The sequence below is a fragment of the Hakea prostrata genome, chromosome 6 (assembly GCF_041222555.1).
Source record: "Hakea prostrata isolate BN-2017 chromosome 6, UWA_Hpros_2, whole genome shotgun sequence".
Taxonomy (NCBI): domain Eukaryota; kingdom Viridiplantae; phylum Streptophyta; class Magnoliopsida; order Proteales; family Proteaceae; genus Hakea; species Hakea prostrata.
In genome coordinates, this window is record NC_142605.1 from 25,492,577 (window position 1) to 25,520,250 (window position 27,674).

The 27,674-nt window shown below is 36.9% G+C and overlaps 3 protein-coding genes across 3 annotated transcripts; 1 reads left to right on the forward strand and 2 right to left on the reverse strand.

Moving 5' to 3' along the window:
• Positions 1-3,208: 3,208 nt before the first annotated feature.
• On the reverse strand, positions 3,209-5,131 carry LOC149012888 (uncharacterized). The gene is made up of 2 exons (XM_089159201.1): positions 3,977-5,131; positions 3,209-3,895 (listed from the first exon to the last, which is right to left on the reverse strand). The coding sequence occupies exon 1, from the start codon at positions 4,890-4,892 to the stop codon at positions 4,230-4,232; it is 663 nt and encodes a 220-aa protein (XP_089015327.1). The 5' UTR covers positions 4,893-5,131; the 3' UTR covers positions 3,209-3,895; positions 3,977-4,229.
• Positions 5,132-13,063: 7,932 nt separating this feature from the next.
• LOC149012889 (polyamine oxidase 5-like) lies at positions 13,064-20,499 on the forward strand. Its single transcript, XM_089158743.1, has 10 exons — positions 13,064-13,480; positions 15,217-15,332; positions 15,424-15,512; positions 15,666-15,779; positions 16,194-16,281; positions 16,376-16,461; positions 16,595-16,700; positions 17,240-17,334; positions 17,944-18,373; positions 19,973-20,499. The coding sequence occupies exons 1-10, from the start codon at positions 13,441-13,443 to the stop codon at positions 20,282-20,284; spliced, it is 1,476 nt and encodes a 491-aa protein (XP_089014869.1). The 5' UTR covers positions 13,064-13,440; the 3' UTR covers positions 20,285-20,499.
• A 242-nt stretch (positions 20,500-20,741) lies between these two features.
• On the reverse strand, positions 20,742-22,616 carry OCT1 (organic cation/carnitine transporter1). The gene is made up of 2 exons (XM_089158744.1): positions 22,163-22,616; positions 20,742-22,034 (listed from the first exon to the last, which is right to left on the reverse strand). The coding sequence occupies exons 1-2, from the start codon at positions 22,608-22,610 to the stop codon at positions 20,851-20,853; spliced, it is 1,632 nt and encodes a 543-aa protein (XP_089014870.1). The 5' UTR covers positions 22,611-22,616; the 3' UTR covers positions 20,742-20,850.
• Positions 22,617-27,674: the final 5,058 nt, after the last annotated feature.

Consider the following 27,674-nt stretch of genomic DNA (forward strand, 5'->3'; position numbering starts at 1 on the left):
TCATCATATGACATCAATAACCAGAAATACAAAATAAGGATAAACCCTGTAATCATGGGCAGCCATAATAATGATATCAATAGCAACCATGGAGATCAAACTGCATAAGGAACTGGATCCAATGCATGACAGGGAAAATGAATAAATTAAAACCTCAACCAGAGAGTCTGATGTCTCCCAAATTATAGTCAAAAGATATGCTATTACCAGACTATTAAGACCCAAAATAATGAGTTGATCCAACAGTTTGTTTGCAATATATACCAAGTACACCAAAAATTAACAGGTTATCAAGAAACCAAAGAATAAAAAACAAAAAATCAGATGTGGCAGATATATGGACCAAGTGTAGTGATTAGTCAAACAAATATGGATGCAAAAATTGGTGGTATTTTGATACCGTATCTCAATATAAACAAATGCACAGATGTAAAATGGTTGACTTGTAAGTAAATTGAGTGTTCAGTCAGCTGAAACTCTTTCATACATAACAAAACCATTCTGGAATTCTTCAGCTGATTAGTCCTGAAATTTGTACTTATCAATTAACAAACACACAAACAGAACCTAAAACAGGAGCATGCTGCCTAGGATTTTTCCAACAGGAAAGCAGTGAGCACAACATAGAGGAGTTCTCCCCCTCTGTTATTGTCCCTTCCCCCTTCCATTCTTTATTTAGACTACTAGAAGAAATGCACATAAACCGGGAGTTAGATCTTTGCAATTTATATTAGCAATGAACCAAAACCTGCATCAGAGCTCTTGTAGGGGATCTTGCATGATTAGCTCCTCCCCCATTAGAATGGATTAAATTCATGGCATCATTAGGAATAAGTTAATTACCAATGATTATTTTTTTTCAATGTGGGGCCTCATACTCTGGCAAATATGTAATCATCTTTGGTAAGTTAATAACTGAGAACCAGAATGAGGTTTATCTTTCCCTAAACCAGAAAAAGGATCCTTTTGGAACATAGTTGTCACAGTGTCTGGGCAACTCAAGGTGTTCTAGAGAGGGAAATATTGAGGCAACACAACCAAGGTGACAAGGTGCTGCCTAGGTGACCAACTCAAGACCTTGGCAACTATGCTCTAGAAGCTCTTCCTCAGGAGGAAATGGAATGATCTTTACCTTCTTTGTATTTTGGAAGAAAAAGCCATCGACTATCAAGTTCCAAGGACTGCACACAGATTTTCCAGGGAAACCTGTCTAGAGAAAAATCACTATGATGAGCACCAGTGGCACATGTCTCTTGTAGGACTATTTTATTGTGCTCCCATATGTTTTCTTCTGATAGTCTAAATTGGGTACCTAGTGAAGCTTTTGAACTCATCCAAGTCAAAAGTTTCTTTCATGCCCAGACAGGCCAACATCACTCTTTGGAAAGCCGATATTTACATGTGAATTATCAAATAGTTTTATCTGAGGAGCTTCTTTGCTATGCAAGTGGCTACTACACTCCAGAATCACACAAGGCATAGCTGCAGCCAGAAAACAGTAATCTTCTCAATCTCAACAAATGGCATAAAGACCTAAGACTATCTCATTCACATTCAAGAAAAGCCTGGAAATCTTGTCCAAAACACTTCACTTGGCTCTACATTTTTATCCTCCATCCTAAACGTCATGAGTGACCGGTCAAGATGAGTGAAATGCGTTTTTGGATTCCTTCGAAAGAATGATATTGCATGATCTGCAGAATTTTGTTCAACTCAATGTTGCTGATTGTCCTTATAATGATTAATGTTAATGATCTTTCCTCTAATTAAAAAGTTCCCGAAGATAAGTGAACAACCATTGTAAAATGGGGAAATTTGAACAAGGTTGCAATAGTCATCCAAGTTAGCAACTGTGTCAAACTGAGAACACTATAGGAGATAGATCAAACCCATTACAACGTCACTAAAAGATACACAAGTATATGTTATGGTCTCTTCTGTAATTTAGGAGCTTTTGAAGATAAGTGAAGAACCATTCTTAAAAAAATCAAAAAAAAAAAAATGAAAAATTGAACAGGCTTGCAACACTAATCCATGTCAGCAAACTCTGTGAAACCAAGAACACTGTAGGATTGATCAAAACATTAAAACCATCAATAATCTGTGTCTGTTTCACTTGAACTCTTTGGATGAACCAATAATTGCAACAGAAGAAAGAAAAGAAGAGAGGAAAGGATGAAGATCATCTCCTGGAGTTGTGAAATTGTAACTGATTTTCAATTGGACTTCCATAAGCAATAAAACCATACACCTGTGGTTTAGCAAGAGTTGCTACATAGCCAAATAGTATTTTTTGACTTTTTCAGGATAAACTAAAACTTGATAAAAAAAAATTAAAAATCTTATGTACCTTAATGGCACTGAATAAGCCTTAAGAAAAGCTGCCTTAGATAATACTGTAAAAAACTTCAAAAATTCAACAAGGACTTGTTTCTTGGAAAATAGCTATCTCCCTAAAAGATGGAACCTGTCAAATTCATGACTGCCGAAAGAATTCCGTTCCTACTTCCTCTCAACTTTTATCAGCTTGAGTGTGTGGTGGCAGCAGTATGGCAGCAGTACAGAGGCTCGGGTAAGACTTCTGGGGTTCAAGAGAGTCAAGAAACTAATTGATGAGTTTAGTACTTCAGTGCAAAATTCTGGAAAAAAATTGTTGTTCGTAATTCAGGTTTTAATGTCATTCGGGATCAGAATGTTCAAATTGACTATCTTGATTTCCATACCTAGTTACCTACTACTTCCTGCTGACTTTTCATCTGCTTAAGTGTGTGTGCAGCAGTACAGAAGCTTGGGGTAAGATGTCCGTTCAAGATTGTGAAGAAACTACTTAAACGCAGATTTAAATAATTCAACAAGGAATCATTCAGGTTTACAGATGTTGTTTGGGACCTTAGTGTGGAATTGAACGACTCTGTACTAGGTATGGTTCTACTGCCAGTATCCCCAGTGAATGTTTCAAAGACGACCAGAGTTATGCCACTGGGTGCATTCAGGGTTTCAAGTAATGTTATTATAAGTTTTTTTATTATATTTTTTGGGAGATTTAAAAAAAAAAAAAAAAAAACAGCCCCAGTTAGGGGACAGAGGAGGAGAAACTCAAATGACACTAATATAGAAAAGTAACTACAGTAGCCACGGGACCTGAAGTACCATGAGAGAAAAATGTGATTGGGCACTAAAGGCCAACTGGAAGACCAGGGCTTGAAATTAGGGCAACACTTCCATTGGAAACCCTCATTAAACAAGCAGCACAGGGAAGAAATGAAACTCAAAATGATGCTATGAAGAATAGAAATTGCAAACAACTATCAAACAAAAAAAACACAAGATTTTACGTGGTTCGACAAGAGTGCCTACATCCACAAGAGATGAGATTTCCTTATCAGTGAAGAATAGGGCTACATATTTATATCCAAAGACCCATACCCCACAAAACTAGAAAAATTGCACTGGAAAAATATGATTTTCAGCAAGTTTGGATCCTGAGCTCCTACTTCCTATGCCTTGGAATGTGAATGTTTGAACGCACCTCTGCCAGAGCAGAGAGAATCTGGCAGAGAGAACAGAAAGGTACAGAAAGCCATTGTTGCCATCACTCCCTTTTTATGCCCTTGAAATCCTGTCATCTGCGATTACTGCATCTGATCCGGCTGGAAATCTACACAATGAAGCTCCAAACTTGCCTAGATTTCTCAGTTACATGGTGAAACAAATTCACGACCCAGAGGCAATCATGAAGGGATGGATTAGTGATCCCGCCATGGTAGCTCAATCCCCTCAGATTTTACTTCTTCCTCCCCTACACCAATCTGCACTAACAGACGCACTCACTCACACTCATCAGGACCAGTAGAAGATGTGGTCTTGGGGGAATCGAATCTTTAAGATCAATCGCCTGTATGTCACAAACCCTTCTAATCAATGGAAGGACGTATCACTAAAATTACAGAAATTGAAACAGGTAGAAGTAACATACCATCTTTCTCGGGAACCTACAGCAGAGAGACTGAATTCTGGACTGTAAGAGCAAACATTCAAATCGCTCATATTGAAAGAATTTCAGATTAACATTTGGAGAGAATTTCGTAACCAAACATTCTTCACCAAACATTCTTCACCAATCATATGGGTATCTCAGCCTTGAAAGATTGTTTCTTGCTGTCCAGTCCACCATGAACTCAAGGTTCAATCTTATCTTCTATATAATGCCCAATCGCTCTCGGAGTTCTTTAACCACAGAGGATATACTTGCAAGCCGGGAAGACCATACCTGTGAAACAAATAAGGCAGATGGTTAAAAGATTCTGGGAACACCAAGTCAGTGGCTTCCATTTGATTTCGACGCTTGAGCTTTTCATCCTTCTTGCATTCTGGGGCTCTTTTGATAGATCAAAGCTCTTTCCTTTCATCCTCAATTCTTGAATGCACCTTGTAACCGCTCTGCTATCGGTCCTCTCCCGCTGTAACTGTCTTGAGACTTTCCAGTACATGAAAAGCTTTATCTGCACCAAAAAGATAATGGCAAATGAAGAAGAGACGGATAGCAGAGATGGAAGCCACCAATTCCTGCAAGATTGTTCTTGCGAGTGAATCGAAGAGGTGAAGAGAATTGTCAGGAAAAACCCATGAAATGCCAAGAAAAAACAGCACAGCTGAAATAATTCTCGTTTGATGTTGTCCATTCGGGTTTCCTTCATGGCTATTCGCCGCCCGAAGAGGTCTTCTTCTCTCTGCCAGAGTTTGAGTAGCAAGAGATGACCAGGGCTATCAGAGATTTCCATTAAAGGATGCTGCTGGATTGCAGAAGCAGTGACCATAGCAGATTCGAGTTTTTGCTGATGTTCTTCATCAACAGGGATTTCAACGACGTAGGCATCTTTCGATTCTGCCATTAATCTCAAGGATCAAATGAAATTGCTACTTTAAAATGAAAATGAAAACAAATAAGAAACGAGATAAGATTAAAATTGAAAACACAATCTGTGTTGTTACTGATGTATGAATCGAACAATAAAAGTAAATAATAAATTAAACGAACGAAAAAAGAAAAGCGCGCATTGATGGAGATTGCTTTGGATGAGTAAGAAGGACTCAAAATTTCAGAGATTGTGAGAGATTGAGCGTAGATAGTGAGCGTTGGCAGGTATTTAAAGGGTTCGAGGGGGTCTCCAACGTTCGTATAATCCTTCAACGGTCAAATTTTGTGGCACTTTCTTCTTAGGGTTCCTTGTTCATTTGGTTAGTGTTTGGACACTCGTTAGAAACTAACCCTAAATTGAACGGAGCAGGACCCGAATATCAGAATTGGCTTAACCCGCCAAAAACGAAAAAAAAAAAGGATTTTGCTCTTCTTTTGGGGTAAAAAATACTTAGCTTTCTTCTTTGGCATTTGGATGCCAATTTTGTTTCTTAATGTACAACACTGAGCTGCGAACGCTCAAGATGAAACCACATCATCGAAATGAATTTTGGCCCTTGATTAATAGTATGCGGTATTTTGTTTGTTTTAGACCGGTTCGGCTCAATGAGGGAAACCACGCAGCTCCAAGGCTAGACTTAGGAGAAGGAGAAGAAGCAGAAGTGTTGGATCGACTTCCGTTATTGTTTCCGTCAATATTGAGAGAGGGAAGTTTGTAACGGTATTAGGGCCCTTCAATCTAATGGGGGCGACACGGGCGACATGTCGCCAAAAGTCGCTAGACTTTTGGTAAGGGTTCGATGAAAAATCGAACCCCTATTTCGAAGGGTATTTGGGGTCATTTTGACATGAAATTTGACGTGTAACCTAATTTGAGGCCAATAAACACATTGGGGGTGTTATTTTGACCTAAAACATCACCTAACCTAAAGTTTATAATTGGCATATGTCCAACTATATGCGGGCAAAACTGGAAGTTTGGAAAATTCATATAAACTAATGTAAATATGCAAAGAGAACACAAATACACAAGTAGTAAAGAGATGTACTAAAGTTTACAATTCATTATACAACTATGTTGAGTATGGCTCATGCTTCACATATTGTTGCCGCCGGATCGTGAGGTCCCAGGCTCCCTAAAATTTGAAATGATTTGGATGCCGAGCTAGGCGGGGGATCAAAGAGTTTACAACTGCATTTGGTTCCAGTTTAGCTTGCTAAAGAGTTTTCTTTAGGAGTTCCCTCATCATTTTGGCTAAAAAGAGTAATCGAAAAATCGGCGAAAAATAAACGAAAATCATTTATATATGGCGAATAGTTGGATAATATCGCCGATTTTTCAGCAATATATCAACACCCCTTAATTTTTCGGTCAAAAATATTTCAAGCCTAAACACCCTTGGCTTAAAATATTTTTTATTTTAAACCCGACATTAGTGTAAATGTCAGTGTACTAAATATTAAGAGAGTCGTGTAAAACGCCCCATATTTAACCCAATTACATTATATTAAAAGCCACTATTAAAAAATTTATCAAACTTAAAAAACCAACATAGTTGACGTTTAATTTTATCTAACAAGCTTTTTTCTTAATTGCATTTTTTTATTATGAACTATGTGTTTTAAGTGTTTATAAAAATAAAAAAGATAGAAAGGTATTGGGCTACAATAAAGAAATTAGATTTTAATCACGTAATAATGTTTCAATTGATGTTAATTTAGATTTAACATTATGGAGAAGGTGAAGAAAAAAAATTTTAAGTCAATGGTAGTTTAGTGATCGAAAACTATTACCGTTAAATTTTGTCAATATTGAGAGAGGGAAGTTTGTAACGTTATCAGGGCCCTTCAATCTAACGGATATTATCCAACTAAGAGGGGGAATATGCTTCTTCGAGTGTATCAAAGGTAACCGATTACCCTAATAAAATTGTTTTTTGATAGCCATATTACCCATCAGGGTCACGTATCTTTGAACCACAACTTAGGCCCCATGAGCCGTTGCCTATATTTCATCCATTTACACCGTAATCTTCAAATCTCCTCCATGCCAAAAAAGTGGCATCTTGGAGTTCACCGACTGAAATTTTCTCTTCTTCATCTTTGCGGCTTGGGATGCGGGTGTGGAGAATGGGGACGCGAATATCAAAATGCTTGCAAGGGAACATTGTGTGTTTTTACCTAGGGAATAGAAGTGATAATTTGTCCTTAAATTGATTTTTTCTATAGTACAGGGAGACAAATGCAAAGTCTTAATTTTTTTGAACTAAAAATGACATAGACCAAACCTTAGGGGGTCCAGATGAAAATTAGCCGAAGATAAATTCAAAAGAAGAATTTGAACCATTTGAATACCCTCCATGTCATGAAATCAAAATCCCATAAATACTGCTACTTATTACTCTTAAGAGGGATAATCCTTCAGAGTACTCCCCCTTCAACCGATACATCTCCCTCCTTCACTATAAAATCATCATATTCCCAAAGCATATATACCCTTTCAAACATCTTAGATCATATTCATAATTCATCCCTTCAAAGTACCCATTTTCAAACTTTACATCTCTTTAGCAAACAACCCAAAAAAGAAATACTTAATTGTACAAATTTAAAAGCCCCTACTTGTTCTTGAACGTCACCACATCTTTTAATAATAATAATAATAATTACCTACCATTTATCCAAGAAAGATAATATTGCTTCTCAAAAATTACGCTACTACAAATAAATATTATCATTCCAATAGCATGACAAGAGAAATTCAAAAGAAGAATTTGAACCATTTGCTGATTTACGGTCCATGTCTTTTAAGAGGCATAACCCTTCAAAGTAATCCCCCTTCAATCGGACATCTCCCTTCCACAATAAAATCATCATATCGTCCTATGGGAAGCAGTGGCTGATCGATGATTTTATCAAGTGTTATCAGACAAGTTTGTCTTTCCTTATTAAATAAATACAATTCACCCGACATTCGTATGTTGACCATATATATATCCAGAGCAATAATTATATAAATCAAATTCAATCCAAGATTCAAGTCCACCCTAGAATTGGATCCAAATCCTAATCCTAATCAACTGGATTCTGGTTTGGTGGCAGATAAAATTCAGCTCTATGGTTTGGCTCCAAAGTTGTCCTAAACATGGTATCAGGTTATACACCTTATATACTATATATATAATATATATATATATATATATAAATTCCATGGTGAGGTAAGAGGGCAAATAACTGATATTATTTAATTAAGGGGGGTCCAAGTGCCATTTAGTCAATTAAGAGGAAGAGTCAAGTGATATTTACCATTTTTTTGGGTAAATGAAAGGATTTGCCCTTGCCCATTCTACCCTTTTTATTTGAAAGGTTTAAAAAGAAAAAGGGGATCACAAATATGAAGACCCTCATTAAATATAAAATGATTCAGGTTATTAGGGTAAATATGTGCTCTATTTCTTTTCAAAATGATCCATGGGTGGTTGCAGTCTCAAATAATTTTATCGTAAGGGATTTATTTTGTTAGGAATTAAATTATTACAGATATCTACTTGGATGAAATTTGAATTTTAGATTTCTTATAATTATGTATGTATAATAGATTTGATGCTCTCAAAATATGCTATCACCTAATATGATTTGTTGCTGATTATAGATGGAATTCCCACAAAAAGTCTCTCCCATTGTGCAAAAGTTTCAAACTTCTTCCTTCCCCCCCCCCCCCAAAAAAAAAAAAAAAAAAAAAAAAAAGAACCTATTGCGAGAAGAATGGTAAATTTTCTACCAAATTGATGCCTTCATTGACTGTAATTAAGTTCTATTTCCTAGGCATATTCGGACTGAAACCTTTGTCTGCTCCAAATGTATTAATTTAAAAAGATAGAAGTGAATACAATTAAAAATTATTATGCCTGGAACCATGTTTTGTGAAGAATAAAAATTGATAGAAGAGTATATCTATAATGCTAATATCACCAATTACTCCAACTCTAACCGAAGACACTTTGTTGGTCAAGGTTGGTCTTTGGTGCTCCCAAACAATCAGGTTTGCTAATGCTGTGTTAAATGAAATTTTAATTCATTTAAAAAGACAAATTAAAATATTTAATTATGAATTTTTTTTTCTTCAAGCACATAAGAAGCAGTTTGGTAGTCTTTCTCCAATATCCTTCTAATGTCACACCTTGCTAATCTTCATGTTTAAGAGAAGTCGACATCTTTATCATAACGATCCAACAACCAATTTTGGATATTCCAATTCTATCTCAAAAAGACACACCAAAATAATATAATGATCACAAAAACAACCCAAAAATTAAAAAAAAAATAGAAGAGAAATAATCACAAAAACAAAATCCAAAACCAATTATCTAGATTGGAAATCAAACATAAGATTGAAAACTTTCAATCTATTAAAATGGGAATATTTTTTTCATTAAAATCAAAACATAGAGTCTTTAAGCCTAGGATAAATGAGGATTGGGTGAAGAATCGAGGAGAAAGATCACTTCATAGATGTCCATTATAGATTGAAAATATAGTTTAAAACCAATTCGACAACAAGTTTAGTAATATTGCAATGTATAAAATAATAATAATATTATAATATTGAAAAAGAACACAATCTTCTACAATTATGATAAATATACACTTACAATAATAGTTTTCTCCAGTATCTTAGAGTTTGCACTTAAAAATGTATCTTCATAATTTTGTCCCATTTTTTTGGCAGTAAACATTTAACTGGAAAGCAAAAGCTAAAAAATGTATTAGGCAAATGTTTTGAGTAATGTGTAGTTATAACCAAACTCCATCCCACAATGGTGGGTGAGTTTTTGAATATAAGTTACTCATGACTAAGACATGTCTTTTAACAATAATTTTAACAAAACTAGGCATCCATTTTATGAAGTAAACAAAAATTTTATTTGTGTTTATCCATTTAAGTAGATTGGCAACAATTTCCTCGTGCTGACCATAGTGCAACATTTCGCCAAAATTTGTTTGGCAGTTTCGGTAGTGGGCGAAACAATTTTGGGGGCAAAACATGGTCCAAAAATTGGGAGATATTTCACGATATATTGCTAAATTGACCAATATATTGTTAAAATCTCGATTTTTGGGATATTTTGTTGATTTCTCGCGATTTTAAAGCGATTTCTCTCATGATTCTTGAATGAAATCTTTAAGGTCAATAGACAATCTAACCAATTATATTATAATAATTCAAGCCTCAAAAGGCAATGTGCCAAATGTGATTAGGGAGGAGAATCTATATAGAATAATTGCTGGAAATAATCCAAATTAAGAAGACATTTGTAGCAAAATCTTTAAGATCAATGAACAATTTTAGCAATTATATCCCATTGATTTAGGCTTCAAAAGCCAATGTGCCAAATGTTGTTAGAGAAGAGTATATACATGAAAGCATTTATGTAAACAATTTAAATTATGAAGGGATTCTGTAATAGAATCTTCAAGGTCAACGGGTAATCTTTCCAATTATGTCCCAATGATTTAGGCCTTAAAAAGTAATATGTTAAATGTGGCTAAGAAGGAGAATTTATAAGAAATAACTCAAATTTATCAAGTATTGTCATCAAATTAAGTTAAACACCCAATTTGGACCCAAAATGACCTAAAGTACCCTCGAAAATGGGAGTTGAAATCTGGCCGAAATCTGACCATATCTGTCTGAAATTTCTATGAAATAAACTTTGGCCGAATTTCTAAAATTAACTCTAACCGGATTTCTATAATGCTAATATGGTTTAACAGATTTGGCTAAAATGGGTTACTTCAAGGAGGAAAAAAGTAAAAAAAAAGAAAAAGAAAGCCATTGGATTCTCACGCAGGAATAAAGAACCAAGGAAGAAGAGAAGAGAAACTGCAATTTTAACCCAAAAGAGAGAAATGAAATGAGAAGATAAGCTTAACTAATACATAATTGCAAAACCTTTCTAGTTATCCTTGCCCTTTTTCCCAAAAAAGGTCCCATTTTTCCCAAAAAAGGTCCCATTTTTTCAGCCATTGAAGATAGGAACGAAACGACGATTCTAAACTTAATAAATCGAAAAAATACCAAGGGTATTTTTGTCACAAAATTATTAAACTAACTCTTTTTGATAATCTTGTCCTTATTTAACCATTTCTTGAAATCACAGGAGAGCCATATGCAAAAGAAAATTTAAACTGGACTAAAAGTGATCTTGACCAAACTTCAGGGGGTCCAAATGAAAATTACCTATAAAAATAAATAAATAAATAAAAAACACCACAATCAGAGGCTTTAATCTTCAACTAATTTTATCAATATATAATTTTTAAAGTTCTAATTCTTCCAATAACTAAGATTAGAGAAATTTCTATGATATATTCTCTAGATCTTTTTTTGTAAGAGATATATTGTCTTGAATCCAGATTGTCATACAAATAAGGACCACAAGTGCAAAGCTTAAAGAAAGAGAAAATCTTCTTCAAGCCTTCCATCTTTGACTATTCTACATTAAATATTGTTCTTTGAAGTCGCAAATTGACTCTTATGGCAGGGTGTTTGTCCTTATATGATTTCTTTTATGATCAAGGGTTTAGAAAAGGATATCATGCATGGATCTAGCTGTTCTCAAATGTTAGGTGCAAAGTAGGAAAAACTTTTAAAATCCAATAGATGGCCACTTGATACTACTTGCTTGTGAAAAATATATTAGCTGATGGATTATATGATTTTTTGTTGGTTATGATAATATTATCATGTAAGGTTCTTAGATCCTCTAGACTCTAATATTTTTTAGAGTACCAATTGTACATGAACTCGTCAACAATCAACTCAATAATTTGAATTTGAATTTGAATTTATTAGAAATTTTATATAAAAAAGGCTCAAGATAAGACTAAAATCAGGATAAGAATTGTTTCGAATTTCAAATTTAGAAGAGTTGTGTACCAATTGTACCATTTAATAAATTCAAATATAGAACTATTCTAGATTTAAATGCTGATAAGTCTAGGACTCTCTAAATTACTTCTATAAAAAGAGATTGCCTCCATCATTAAATATTTGAGATAACCCATATTCAATAATGGACCTAGGTTGCACAGTGCATCTGAACCACTCTAATTTTGTATCATCTTTCTTAGTTCTGAAATTCTAACTTAATAATAATGGACATTGCATGACCTAAACGAAGAAAAAAGATAATGAATACTAAGACCAAAAAAGATAATGAATAAGTACCAAATAAGGATACCTGTGCTGACATTGCACAGATCCATTTTCACACTATCTAATTATTTTCCCAATTAATGTAATTATGTCTGTACTTTTTTTAGTTCTCTGAATGAAGTGCTGTTTACCAAAAAAAAAAAATGTTTTTCCAATGAATTTGGATCAGGTCCTCATCAATATATTCTCTTGACGCTTTTATATCACAAAGTAGCGGTGTGACCTATATGGGACCCATCGAGATTTTTACCTCTAATTTTCTTTTTCTCAATATTTATAAGTGAGCCCCACTACTATATGAGCATATTGGAGGTGATGTGGTTATCAAAATAAAACACATGAAAATGTGATCTAGATTATTCATATGGGATGGTGGATATGACATATATATTTTGGTATCTGAGATTCATTTGGGCCATTTGCGTGTACTTTGATTACATCTTGAGGGGGAGCTTTGTCATCCACAAGGGTCAAATCCATGACCTTTCCACTAAAAAATACGATTATTATCACTCTACCAATCCTGACATGGATATAAAAATTTTATTAAGTCTATTTCTGATAAAAAAAAAAATGAATCACCTATTCTTCTCTAAATAAAGGATGCATGTCAACCAAACCGGGGTTGGTCCAAGTGATAAGCAGCTTGGTTCGCTTAAGCAAGGTTTTGGTATTAAATTCTTGTGGATGCAAAAAATCCACAGGGAGACTCACCCACCACAGCCAGGGTGTGCGACGCGGATCGAACCACCAGTTTATAAACCGGGATAGGTAAACCGATAAAGTTCCTGTGGATATGTCGGCTTGGCTGCCAGCTTCCTTTGAATCACAATATGAGAAGAGTGGCAGTTTCGTCATATCTCTGAAAGGCGGCGTTCCGCGTTTGGTACTTCGGTTGCTTCGGTGAAAGGCGCTGAGTCGTGTGGGTTACTCTCAGAAAAATTCCTTATAAAAAGGAAGATTCGCAAAGAAGCCACGTCACTCTCTGCAAGCCCAAGCCATTTTTCCCAAAAATCTTCTGTTCCCTCTTTCCTTCCTGTTCTTCCGTCGCTTCGTTTCTAGTTCTTGTGAAGGCAATCTCTTTGTTCTTTTCTTTTTGTTTCTGTGAGAGATTCGTATAGAATTTCTGTATTTGCGTGTATGAAGGCATGAGCTGGTTTGACAAGCTACGTTGTTCGTCGAATTCGAACCACATTGAAGCACTCTTGATCTTTATGCTCTATCATTCATTCCAGTTAATTTCCAATTTTATTGTTCCTATAAAGCCTTAAACGTTCGGATTATTGCTTTTTCTTGCTATTCAATGGATCCCAAAGACTCTTTCTCCGATAATTTGTTTGATGGTAAGTTGAATTTCGATCGCTTTCTATGCCATTATGAGGCAGTGCTTAGTTATGTCAGCGTTTGAATCAATTCGGTTTCTTTTTACTTTTAATCGTTGGTTTTGGAGAAATACTATAGGATTTGTTAGCTCTCTGTTTTTTTTTTTTTTTTCTGGGTTGGGGGGTTGGGGTTGTGAATGCTGTGTATATTTTTGCCTATTGATTAAAGATTTGGGAACTTATGATCTAGTAGAAGATAAGCTCTATATAGGGGAATGATTGTGCTAAATTTGCATGGGGTGTGCATGTCGTTGTCTTCGAGGCACTGTTTTCTTCCTAGAACAAGTCTAGTGACATAATGGTGATGACTTGGATTAGATATGTTTTACAAAAGAATCAAACAGTAGTTCTTGAAGTCTTGCTTCAGTCTCCTAAGTATCAGCTTATTTAGTTCAACAGCGAAAGCATATAGTAGATTATAGTTACAGACAACTGTAAACAACGTTCTCAAACCCGAAGTTTTGTTGTGGAAATGGCAGGATTTGGTTTGGATTCATATCCGGTCAGAATTGGTACAAAAAAAACCCTAGAATCTACCTGGTGGCATAAATTGGGGAATCTCAGTGTAAATCTTTCAATTCGAAATCAGAATATGGGCTTATAGGTTGGGTGCATTACGTTAGAAAACCCAAAAATATTAAGCCTTTGCCTAAGTAACACTTAAAACTAAACCTATTAGTCCATTCTTGCTCCAGTCAATAGTCTGATTTCCTGCTGGGCTTCTTGGTTTTTAAATGCAATGCATCAAATAATTAAGGCAATGTGTGGACTTAGTGGGGATGGATGCTCTATACAGTTGCTTCTCCATTGCCTATTGTTAGCTTGCTTACTGATCCAATAGGATGAACTTGAAATGGATAATTTGATTGGGTTAGCTGGCTGTCTCTGACCTGTGAATAATATATGGTATGACATCTATCTATGCTTAAGGCACGAGCATCATTCTTCTTACAAATGCCTCTCTTTTCCTTTTCTTTTTACACCTTCTCACTGTTACTTCCATGTCTAGTCTTCTCAGCTACCCTGAATTACTTTATTTTCTCTTTTTATTGGTTGATTGAAGTGTGCATTTGCAGTCTTAAGTGTTTTAAATCCTAAATCAGAACCAGAAGCTTCCAACTCTTGTCCTTGAGTTTGCCTGTGCCACGATGGTACACTGAAGTGATTCTGAGACGCTAACAACTGTAGCTGAACATTCATCAACTTGCTTCATGTTAGTTTAATTTGCTATAGCTCATCCATTTTTTGTGATTAATTTCTTTACTGTTTTGGTTTTATCTTCTAAAATTGTAACATCCATCAATGTTGTAGAGTGGAGTCCAAGGACCTGAGTGATGTTTTTATTCTTTTTGAGTTCCTCATGTGAACTTTGGCTTCACGTGAATAAGGACTAGGCACTGTCCCTGGTTGAGGCTTATAAACTGTGCCAGTCTTCTGGAACATGATATTGACCTCAGATGGCCTTCATTTCAGAGGGAAGTTTAACTGGTTACCTATTGACAGTTTATACAAGATACATGTTAAAGTGATATATCTTTAAGTTACCAACTGTCATGATTTCATCTCAGCTTTTTTACTTTACTCTGTGTAAAGCACATAAGATTTTAACGTCAATGAGTTTCTTCTGATGCCTCTGTTGATTTAACTTAAATCAGTAGTTTTCCACAACTTTAATGGTCTCACTGTTCCATGTATAGACACCTTATTTTCCCCCATTGAGAGACAACAACCTTCCTTGCCTTCAGTCATTGTCATTGGTGGAGGAATTTCTGGGATTGCCGCTGCTCGTGCACTTTGTAATATGTCTTTCAAGGTGAATTGGTCTTGAATCTTCTACAAGCTGCTTCAGATGATCAACCTGCATTTATTTCTTGATAATTGAATTAAATTCCTGTCTGTCTCAGGTACTCTTGTTGGAGTCCCGGGACAGGCTTGGTGGGCGTATTCATACTGACTACTCATTTGGCTGTCCTGTTGACATGGGGGCATCGTGGCAAGTTTATATTCACTGTGCTTTTTTACCTATTATGTTCCCTTCTCTTGCATGTGCATAAAAATGTGTGTTTATCCATTTATGCTAAAAAATTTATTAAATTTTAAACTGATTTTAATTGGGGTTTTATTTTTTGGTTGATTTTTAATGCAGGTTGCATGGTGTCTGTAATGAGAATTCTTTGGCTCCACTCATACGTTGCCTGGGACTCAAATTATACCGGACAAGTGGTGACAACTCTGTGTTATATGACCATGATCTGGAAAGGTTAATATTATCCATCAATACATCTTCTATCATTTCCTTTTTTGTCCATATTTTTCATTTATAATAGTTTGCTTTAAGGTTTGGAAATCTATCATGTTAAGTAACTTAATGAAGTTATTACAAATGAAAGAGAAGAAAGGAAGTTTTTGGCACTAACTTGGACTGTTAAAAAATCTTGCCTATACAACAAAAACATTAATTATAAAAAGAGGTAGAAGGAGAGAAAGCAAGAGTTTGCCATGGAGCCTGCAGCAGAATCTCTCTGTTTCAGTTTTGCCACCATATACAAAAACAGATGATTGGATCAATCACTTGAATAGTTTTTCTGTGCCATATCTGATTGTAAAGCCTCTTAGTTACCCTTTTTATCATTTTTCAACTATTGAACCATAAAGTTCTGCTTTGGTCTTTCAGTTGTATGCTTTTTGATATGGAAGGCAGTCAAATTTCTCGACAACTAGTTATCGAAGTTGGAGAGAAATTCAAGAAAATTCTCAAAGAGGTACACATCCTTCCCTGTGAATTTGATGGTCAGATGTCTCTACTGATTTTTCTGTTTCTATGGTTATTACTGGTTTATTTTTTTCATGGCTCAGACGGAGAAAGTAAGGGATGAGCATAATGCTGACATTTCAGTTCTCCAAGCCATTTCAATCGTTTTGGACAGGCATCCAGATCTGAGGTTCGAGAAAAATAAGAGAATGAAATACGCAGTTGACTATTTTCCTTTTCTCTCTCTTGTTCTCTCTCTTCTTTCTTTTGAGTGGGAATCTGTCAATTAGAGTGAGAATTAATAGTTTCTTTGCTTTCTGTAGGCAAGAAGGACTCGCCCATAAAGTTATGCAATGGTACATATGCAGAATGGAAGCATGGTTTGCGGCAGACGCAGATATGTTTCCTTTGCTTGGGTCAGGCCACGAAGCCTGTCTGCATTACATTACTAGTGGTATGCAACAACCTGGTAAAAATAAATGAATAGAGAATGGAGCATGGGCCTTAACGGTGGTACCAGAAGAAAAAGGGACTTTGATGAAATTGAATAAGAAACACTACTTCTACCATGCTTGGGATTCCAGGCTACCCAAGCAATATTTTCTGAATGCTCAAAACATTGTTCTGTCATTACTATTACATAGTGTGGTAGGATGTAAACATAGCTCTTCAAAATAACTTGCTTCTGGCTTTGTTAAAAAAATAACCTCAATAATCCTAAAAAGTAAGAATACAATAGATTTCAAATCTGCTCCAATTTTGGGGTTAAAAATATAAAAGAAGGGGAAAGATTTTGTATTGCATGATGGCTACAGAAGTAAAAGATGTTATCTTCTATCAACATCAACACAAAATGATCATCATTTTAAGCATTTTTGAGAGATAGTTCATTCATTGTGGGTTATTCATCATTTTTTCCCCATCCATTTTTATGTGGTTTTCTGTACTATGATGATCTGCTGTAGGAGCAAGTTCTTTCTGGGGGCCATGGGCTCATGAAGCAAGGGTATTACCCAGTGATAAAAGCTTTAGCAGAAGATACTGATATTCGCTTGAATCACAGGTATGTATCCATTGCTTTATAAAAAAAAGGATTGTATGTGACATGACAGAGACTTTTAAATAATTAGATTTCAAAAATATGATTTATGTACATATGTTCAGGATTCATAATATAGAACTGGTTATCGTATCTTGGGTTTGTTTTCCCCTGAAGATTTTGGTTCTAATATTTATCAGGATTCAATTTATGTATTCATTTTCAGGATTCATATTACCGAACTGGTGAATTGGTGATAGTATCTTGGATTTTTTCCCTTGAAGATTTTGGTGCTTATATTGTTTCAATCATATGGCTTAACACTATTTTGTAACCAAAGAAAGGGAAAAAAAGGGGGGGGGGGGGGTTGGTGGACAGAAAAATAGACCTGTGTTTTCTGAGTTTATTGTTTAAGTTATCCTCCATGAAAAGTGGGAGGTTTATTGTGTTAATTGTTCATTTATATTTAAAATTAGTTTTTGCATGTCCATCTTTCTATGTTGTTTGTCATACCCTTAGAATAAAGAGTTGAAATCCGGCCCTAATGCCCAATGTTTAATATATGTGATTTCAAGGGAAGTTGGGCCACAAGGCTGACATTTTAAATTGTTTTCTTTCTACCCCAATAATCAGGGTGACAAAGATTGCCGATTGGTTTAATAAAGTGATGGTCACTGTTGAAGATGGGAGATGCTTTGTTGCAGATGCTGCTATTGTAACAGTACCCCTAGGAGTTCTAAAAGCTAATTTAATTGAGTTTGAGCCCAAGTTACCCCAGTGGAAAGTTGATGCCATATCTGATATTGGTTTTGGAAATGAGAACAAGATTGCCTTACATTTTGATAGTGTGTTCTGGCCAAATGTCGAATTATTGGGTGTTGTTGCGCCTTCTTCTTATGCGTGTGGCTATTTTCTCAATCTTCATAAGGCAACAGGGCACCCTGTCCTTGTCTATATGGCTGCTGGAAGGTTTGCCGATGATATAGAGAAGTTATCTGATGAGGCTGCAGCTAATTTTGTGATGGTGCAACTAAAGAAAATGCTTCCTGATGCAACGGATCCGGTAAGATATATCCTTGGTTTTAGAGAGCTAGAACTGATTTTATTCTCATATTCAAATTTTCTCTTCTTTCTTGTCAAGATGATAATAAAATAGAGAGCCAAATTATTGGGACTAACCCATCTCTTGGTGCTAAACTAATGTAAACCAGTCTCCATCCAGAAAATCCAGTAGAAGACGAACATCAGGATCACTGGGAAAAAAAAAAAAAAAAAACTACTAGAGAGTTTGTTGCTTAAAGACTCTCCTGAGTAGCCATAAATTGTGACCTGTTGATCTTTTCTTCTTGCATAATGGATCTGCGTAATGTGAACTGATTCTGATAACAATCAAGCTGTAGACTCTTAGTGCTACAAAGACTGATGGTAGCAAAACTAGAATTGATACAATCAACCAGTTGATTCAGAAAATAATAGCAGAACCTTAGGGAGTAAACTTTCTTTTTGTTTATTTTGAAACAAACCAAGCAGTACAGTAGGAATTTCTAATCAGTTAACAGAAAACTAACTAAAACATGGTAGTTGCAGAGTATAGGAACTGAAGAAAAATAATCTGATCAGTGTTCTTGGTAGAAATCTTCACTTGAAGACAGCCAAGTACACTACTATATCCACATCATCAAGATCTGGGAAAGTATCAACTGGTATATTCCTTTTAGTTATGCAGAGGCCTGAAGGCAAGTTCATTTATTTAGATGAGACCCGATTGGTAACGAATAAGGACTTGCTGGAAGCAAACCTGATCTGAGAAAAAGATAACAGATAGAATTGACTCTTAAAATTCCTTTAATTGCTCAGTTAATTGGAGTGTCCTAAACTATCTAGGACTCTGAAATAAGAACTGAAACGATATAGGAATAATCAGAGAACACTTAACTACTTATACTCAAAAATTCAAATATGATTTATAATAGAACCCCATTTAATTGAGGATATAGTTCCATGGTAGGTTCATTACTGCTATGCCTAGAGCACAGATTTGATCAGCAACACAGCAATTATTTATTTGGTGACTGATAATCTTGACAGGCGGGGGGGGGGGGGGGGGTTACACAAGCATTGTGGATGAGGTATCTTATGTTGGCAGCTGAGAGAATCCTCCTTTCGTCCCATTTTATGTTTTATGTATATATTGCCTCTGGAAAGTGCACTACCATCAATCAGTTGCTTTCTCATGGCTAGCACACGGAATTGTGGGGTTTGAGTATCCATGCATCTTGAGCATGCAAGACTGTATTAATATACATTCTAGCTGTTTAATGCTTTGTTCTGTTAATGAACGTTATTGGTTTGTTGTCCATGTTTACTTATCTAAGAGTATTGTAGGTTCAAGGGTAATTTCCAAGTTTTTAAAGTACCCTTTTTCCTCTTTGCTCGTTTGGAGGATAACATTTTGAGTGGTTGCTTTTTAAGGATAAAGCTAGTTGAAAGCAATTTAATTCAATTTACCAGGTTACATCTTACGGCTTGTATCAGTTTATTCACTAATGTTTTTCCGTTTTTGAGAGGGGTTAGGGGAGTGGAGGTTGGTTTGGTGTTTGAGGGTGTAGAAAGAGAATCAAAACATTTGGTGCCTAACTTTTATTTATTGGTCTCTTTGCAGATTCAGTATCTTGTTTCACGTTGGGGGACTGACCCAAACTCCCTTGGTTCTTACTCCTATGACTTGGTTGGGATGCCTGCAGATGCATATGAGAGGCTTCAAGCTCCTGTTGGTAACCTTTTCTTTGGTGGGGAGGCTGTGAGTTTGGATCATTCCGGTTCTGTTCATGGAGCTTACACTTCAGGAGTGATGGCTGCCGAAGACTGCAGGAGGTATCTGTCGAAGCTGCTTGGTAATTTGGAATTGCTTCATTTAGCTACTAGGGATCAAATTGTCGAAGCCACTGTTCCTCTACAAATCTCGAGGATGTGAGCTTTTATATTAGCTAGTAAATCATGTGTTAGATATAGCACTAAGGAAAATTATGGGTGGAACCATCTTACATCGTTGGATGCATTAATTAATTGCTCAATGACAGGTGTTCTTTAATTCATATATTTGCAGTTTTTGGTTAAGCAAAACAAATGATGTAAAATCTTCCATTTCAGCTTCCTTGGTTTTGACAAGCTGAATTGCAAGTTAATTCCATGGTTCAATTCATATGGTTGCAGAGTCTTGGTCTTGGCGTTCTTGTAAGACATGATCTTGGTTCACGCTGAAGAGTGTGCTCCAATTCTATTCTGTGCCTTTTCCCCTTTTGCAGGTGGTCCATATCATTAGAGACACACCTGTTGCAGGTGGACCATATCATTAAACCTCAGAATCCTAACGTAACCTGGTAAACCTGGCAAAGTTGAATCCTTGGTATTGGTAATAGGAAAGAACTGGAAATAAAAAAGTAAATAGATCAGCAATGAAGATTGCTGATGTTCTCATTGTAGTACAAACGTTACAGAATGGATCCTAGCTACCAGAACTGGAAACCTTATAAAAGCTATTTACTGCTCTCCAAGCTCTATTTCAGAATGAGAGGATGCATTTGGCCTTTCCTCCATTTCTTGCTGCTCCAGTGTCTCATACAAGGGAGAGTTCCTAGTCTCAGGAAGCCACAATGTAACAAGCCCACTTAATATTGAGAGGACGCCAAATACCAGGAAAGATATAGAAGGACTTGAACGGCCTAACACTACCAGAAGTGGAGCAATTGATGCTCCAAGCATCAGTGCTTGACGCAACATTGATACGGCTAAGTTCCGGACATTCGTCGGAAACAGCTCAATACAGTAAATGTAGAGTATATCAAAGGTTGTTGAAGCTCCGAAGAATCCAATTGCTTCTACGGTTAACTGAGACCAGCTATTCTTGTTTTGTTTGCCTGAGCTCTTTCTAGCAAAGAAGACACACAGGATGCATAAAGCTCCGGCGATATAAGCTGATACTGAGTATAGAAGACGGCGGTTCATGAAGCTTAGAAGCACACCTCCTACGATAACTGCCGGAATTTCAGTAAGAGCATTTACTGCAACAGTGAAGTAGAGGTTGAAGCTTAAGTTCTCAACGTTTAGTTGAATGCCATAGTAAACAAACCCAACTCCAAAACCTGCGAGCATAACTGTTAGCATCCTTTTGGTAGCCCATCTTGCACTCCACAAGCCCATCTTGTTTGACACAGATTCATCACTTGTGTTGGCCGAATTTGAGATTGTTAAATTTGGTGGAAGTTTCTTCCCGTTCCATCTTGCTAACTTGTTTAAGATTTCCATGGCTTCTTTGTTCCTTCCCTTAATGATGAGCCAACGAGGTGATTCAGATACAAAAGGAAGGACAAAAATGGAGTAAGCGAGAGGAAGAAGGGAGAGGAACTTGTACATATTTCTCCATGATGTTCTAAACAAGTACCCAATCAAGGGAAGTGAAAGGAACCCAGCAGTGAAGAAGAAGAACCCATATTGACCAACTTGACCTCGCCATTTACGTCCTGCAACTTCTGTGGAAAGTACAAGGCAGCAGATTCCAATACCAGATCGAACCAACCCACTTGAGAAACGAAGGAAAGCGTAGACCCACACATTAGGAGACAAGGCTGTGAGGAAGGTAGTTATGGATGTTAAGAGGCATGCGAGGAGCATTGCTTTCTTCCTTCCTATATATGAGTCTGCTAGGTAGCCATAACCAGCGCATCCTACAATACATGAGAAAATTATCACCAAAGATTGAATTAGTACCCGGTTCAACCACTTTCGGCCGGACTGGCCTAAAGGTGGTCCATGCAGGCAAAACAACGTACTATTTCAAAGCAAATGTACGTACCCAGGAGAGAACCAATGAAGAACAACGACGATGGAACGCCAGCACGAAACTTCTTGTCACAGACGAGACCCCACTCAGCTATCGTCGAGCTGTGGTTTCCTCCTACCCACTCCCAACTTCCCGGTTGGACCCTGCAGACCGACCCAGTCAAACCTGGGTCACACCATGAACCACCACCTTTGCATCTCCACGACGGCTGTGCGTCACTGAAGATCGTAATAAGTGTGCTATGTGAATCAAAAATCCACGCCAGAGACACCAAGAAAACATGAATGAGCTGTGAAAATCCAAAAGATCCAACGAATTTTTCGATCACTTCGTCGACCGTTAGCTCAAGGTTTGTTGATATTGTTTCCTCCACCATCACCACTTCCGTCTGCGGTGGTCCGGCAGCTTCTCTTCCTTCCTCCTGGAGGTCATGGGTCTCCATTTCCTGCAGCTCTCGCATAATGAAGTAATACCTTCAGGAGTAATCGACACACCCCGTTTCAGTGGAGAATATTTATAGATGCAAACAGATTTTAACGACACGTAGATCACATGCAGGGTTTGTAGTAGCTGTGAGAGCAACATAAAGTGTGATGATACAATTGGGGTCGATCACCAAGTGGTGGTGACTGAAAAACTGGGGAAGTGCTACTTGACGGGTTAGGGCACTCACATCACATCTGGATAGAGAGAGAGAGAGAGACAGATTCTATATATCCTTTCAGGAGTGATGACATACGTTTTTACTTGTAAGAACATAGCAAGATGACCACACAAGTTACACAACCTCAGGCTGTGAGAATCAAATCCAGTCTTGAGAAGTAGAAAATTTCTCTTCTTTGATGAATTAAAGTGTAGATTTATTATATCCAATCAATGCTAAAAACAGTAAATAAAGTTTTCGTGCTTGAAAAGACATCACCATTTAACGTGCTACATGCCAACCCACTTCCTTTTGAATTTCAGTAATGGTGGTGTTGCCTGTGTGTAGGTCACACAAAACGTTCCTTGCTTTCTGTTTGAAATAATAAACTTATCCAACAAGAAGAACCCAAAAAGCCAAGAAACGGGATTCTGGTTCAGCAGTTCCGACATGATCAGTAACAGCAAATGCTAACATTATAAAGTATGCCTGAACAATTCCCTAGGGTTTCTAGCCAGGGGTTAGTCAAGAACAGAATGGTCGACTTTCTTCCTGTAGGTCTAGAAATTCTTTATTTTGCTCTCAACCCAAAATCAATGGCATTTTGTGATGGAGGGAAGGAGACTGATAGAAATGGATATGTTTGTGGCGTGTGCATTCTTTGCTTTGCTAGTGGGTTGCTTACTTTGTCGATTAATTAGCACCACATATCAAAAGATCGTTAACTTAATCTTTTGAAAACGATTGAACACATCTTACTTTATGGCTCCATTGGTTGTCCTTCACCAAAAAGATACATAAACTTCCATGTCTTTTGAAAATTTCTGTCTCTCAGTGTTTTGGTGCTTCTTCACTCAGCATAAAGCAATTCATTTGTTGGGTGGTGAGATCATAATTTGGTTAATTGTAAATTAGATGAGATCATGGGGTCAGTTAAGATTTCATCTTTGCTCATTAATAAGAAGAGTCAAAAGTTGTATTGTACTAATTAACATTTGAAATATTTTTATTATAATTAATCTGAATATTGATGTTTGTAGTTATCACTATAGAGAATGTGATGTCTTTCGTATGTTCATCGAAGACATCAAATTAATAGTGCCACACATTTTTCAGTATGGTAGCTGTGGTCCATTAAGTCATCAATAGTGCCACACGTTTTTTCTCTAAACCTACAAGACTTTGTGTTGTTTCTTTCTTCCATACTAAGAAACTCCTCCTTTTGATAATGTGACTATTTCCTCTGTTCCCTTTATTGGAGGTATGCTCTCTCTCTCGAAGTCTTTCTTTTTCTTTGTGCCTTCCGTTTATGTTGCAAGTGATAGTGATTCACCTTTCTCCCTCTGCCATGTAAATTTTTCTACTTTTCATTCCATATTACTTCCATCAATCTGCCTCCCCATTCTCACTCTGATTTTCAGTTATTAGTAAATTTAGTAAACAGTGAAAGAAAGGACTTCTCAATCCAATGTTTCTAAGTTGATTCTGCAAGGACCATCACCATCTTACTCCCATTGCTGCCAATCCATGGCATTAAGGCCTTGGCTTCTGCTTTTGCCCTTAAACAATGTAGTTTATCATTGTGATTCAGTAATTTGAGATGGTGGTGTTTCTGTAGTTTCCCCCAGTAAGGCCATCTGAATATAGCATCATCAGCAATCATGCAAACGCATGATTATCTTTAGCCATGGAAATGTATGTCTCTGGCCACATTTTTCTTTGCTCTTTTTCGTTACCTTCAACATTTTATGGCTTCAAATGTCTAGGTTCTTGGCCTATGTTAGCCTCTAGATGTAAGGCTGTAGTAGAGTAGACTTGGCCCAACCTGTGTTGATGTGGTGCCAAGAAGTAAGGCCACCTAATCAGTGATAATGAGATCATCCACAATCGTTCAGGCCAGTTTATGTATTACTTGACTATATCCTTAAGCTGGATTTTATATGTAATTTAAATATTTCAGAGGTGCTACACCGTGGCCCTAAGAAAATTTGAACTCATGACCTCATAGTATGAGACATTGGTTTTTCGTCCATTGCCAACCCCTTGAAGTTCGTTCTACGACATTCTTAAAGGGGAATTGTCATGATCAAACGGGAGATTAGAAGAAAGGATATCCAGATTCGAGGTTGGCACCTCCTTAAGCAGAGAAAGGATAAAATATGGTTGTTCATTGATACTCATTCCTTGCATTACATTGTTCTTATAGTTCTCTCTATCTCAGTATCTCAATTCTTCCCTACCCAATCACAAAGTTCACTTTTGATATCAACGGATACCTCCCCTACCCAATCACAAAGTTCACTTTTAATATCAATGGATACCTCCCTTGATTCCCCTAAACAAAATCCTGCAAGTTGATCGGCCCTCCTCTCACGGCGAGACTCTCTCTCATTGGAGCAGCAGATTGTGCCTAGTGGAGGTTGTCCAGGGGTTCAGCTGGTGAGGTCCTCGCAGTGGTCCCTGCTGTTGCTGCATCAGATGCCATCTCATCAATTGTTGAACAGTCAACCACAGTAACAGGAATGAAGGATTCGAGTTTCTATGTGACAACTGAATACTAAAATTTCATGACAATGTTTGTGTTAATTACTAGTTAGGTTGCTTCTGTTACCATCATATGAACGTTTTAAGAACACCAGCGGCAAAATATAAGTAGATCAGACTGGCTCAGTGACTCCTGGAATGATTCCTGATTTTGGTACCTATTCTTTTTCACACTAATCTTGGTCACTGGTTTTTGATCTTCCTAGCTTTTCTAAGCCGTTCGATGGGCACGAAAACTGGATTCAGTATGAACTGTAGACTTGCCATTGGCATAGTGGCACTGGTTTCCCAGATAACATTTTCTCGGAGTCTGGGATTGTATGGGTATTCTTCCAAATAAATGTGTGTGCGACAGTGATAGCAAAACCAACTTGTGTTCATTGTTACCAGCTGAGAGAAGAAGAAAACATCAAAAGAAGCCTAAAAGAGTGATAAGACCCATCTTTCTACTTTAGTCAGTACCGTCATCTTTAGTTCTCAATGACACACATACTTCAACTTAGAAAAGAAATACACTTGGACTCATAATAGATCAACCACACAACAACTGAAAACGCAATAACCCTAAAGAAGAGAGGAAACTAAGATGGTTGCTGACTCATATCCTTGCGTCAGCCATCTCCATTTCAACTTTTTTTTTGACCTATACATCTCTTCCAATACACTATAAATGTTACAGTAAGTACCACTTCTAGGCTTAGGGACCCTTTGCAGCTCCAACAGATTCTCAACTTTATTTACAACAAGAAATTAACAAAAGGAAACAAATGATGATGATGATCAAAGATTGGATGAATGAGCTACATTGTAGCCAAATCATAGTTGGGGTAGGACTAAAGGTTCCTAAAGAGGTTGAGACGTTCTCGAGTCTCCAAGGCGCAGAGAATAAAACGTCTTCTTAAACTCAGCCCAAGTGAAGGGCCTGTGAAGGCTGGGCTTCTCTGCTGTGGCCATCTCTGGAATTGGAGAAATGCATGCATGCATGCAATGGTGGCACCAAAATATATTATCCACGCATGCAATGGTGGTGCACCAAAATATATTATCGACATCCTTGATTTCTTCTGTTAATGCTTGTCATGGCCCTGTGTCTTGGGTTCTGCTCCTCTCATTGGAGGATATCTCCCAAGGAATGCCACTTGGAGTAACTAATCCAAAGCCTAAAATCACATCCGTCTTTTTACCATGAAATCACAAGATGGAGGACCGAAACCCGACTTGGGTTCCCATCTTCCCCTCTTCGTCTTCCTCTTCGTTCAAGCCTGTTCCTAAAAGAGTAAGTGTAAAGAAAGCTTTCAAAGCTATGCTGTTCTCAACAAGAAAATCTTGGAAATGCAGGTTTGTATAATATATGCTTTCGATCCTTGCCTCCTTTCATCTATTCTAATACAGTTGATTTAGAAGAGTAGGATACAGTGGGGTTATTTCGATACAAATCTTTGTTTGCTGCCACATGGGCTTACATAGCATTTTTCAAGATCCAACAGATCTGATTACAAAGGCAGGGAGATCACATCCATTGAATCTCAAAAAACTATGAGTCAATATTTCAAAAGCGGTGTGGTTTATACTCGTGTGACTGCAAATTAAATTCTGTGGATAAAACCTACCTATGCATCCCCTGATTCCCTCTTCAAGGTAAGGATTCCCTTGATAATTAACCATTGGAGCAAATGCAACCAATGACCGTTCTTGGAAGGGACACATTTGCTTCCCTTTCTTCTTCTTCTTCCTTTTTTTTTTTTTTTTTTTTTTTTTTTTTTTTTTGGGGGGGGGGGGGGGAGCGTGGCAGGTGAAGGTATTCTTGTTTCTCTCAGCATCAGCACTACTTTCATTACTTGCTGCCCAATCCCAAACCACAAGGACATAGTTTCTTGGATTTTTGTTTGTGCCTGCGTGGATATTGTCCTAGCAGCCTCGTGTATCCATCCAACAACGGTAAAGAGGGGCTAATATGGTAATTATCTCGGTTCAATTAAAAGAAGTTTCAACATTTACAAAATACCACCTCAATAACAATCGATTTGACAAAATGAAATCCAAAACCTAACCAATGAAGAAAACATATTTTGTGAATATGAAAAACCTAGCAGAGCTCGTCTCTTTGACCCAATCCATCTTGTATGTTTCAATTTCCATGGAGTTTTGACACAGAAAGAAAACTACAAAGTTCTCTATCTTAAATACACCTTTGTTGATGGCGAGTGGAGACTCCATCCCACCAGTGCTTTGCCAAATTGTCGTTTCTTGACAAAGGGAATGAATCAATTCAGGATTTGGGAACTTATCCATGGTTTGATCTATGAAGAGACTTGCAGAATTCTTAAGATCTTTATC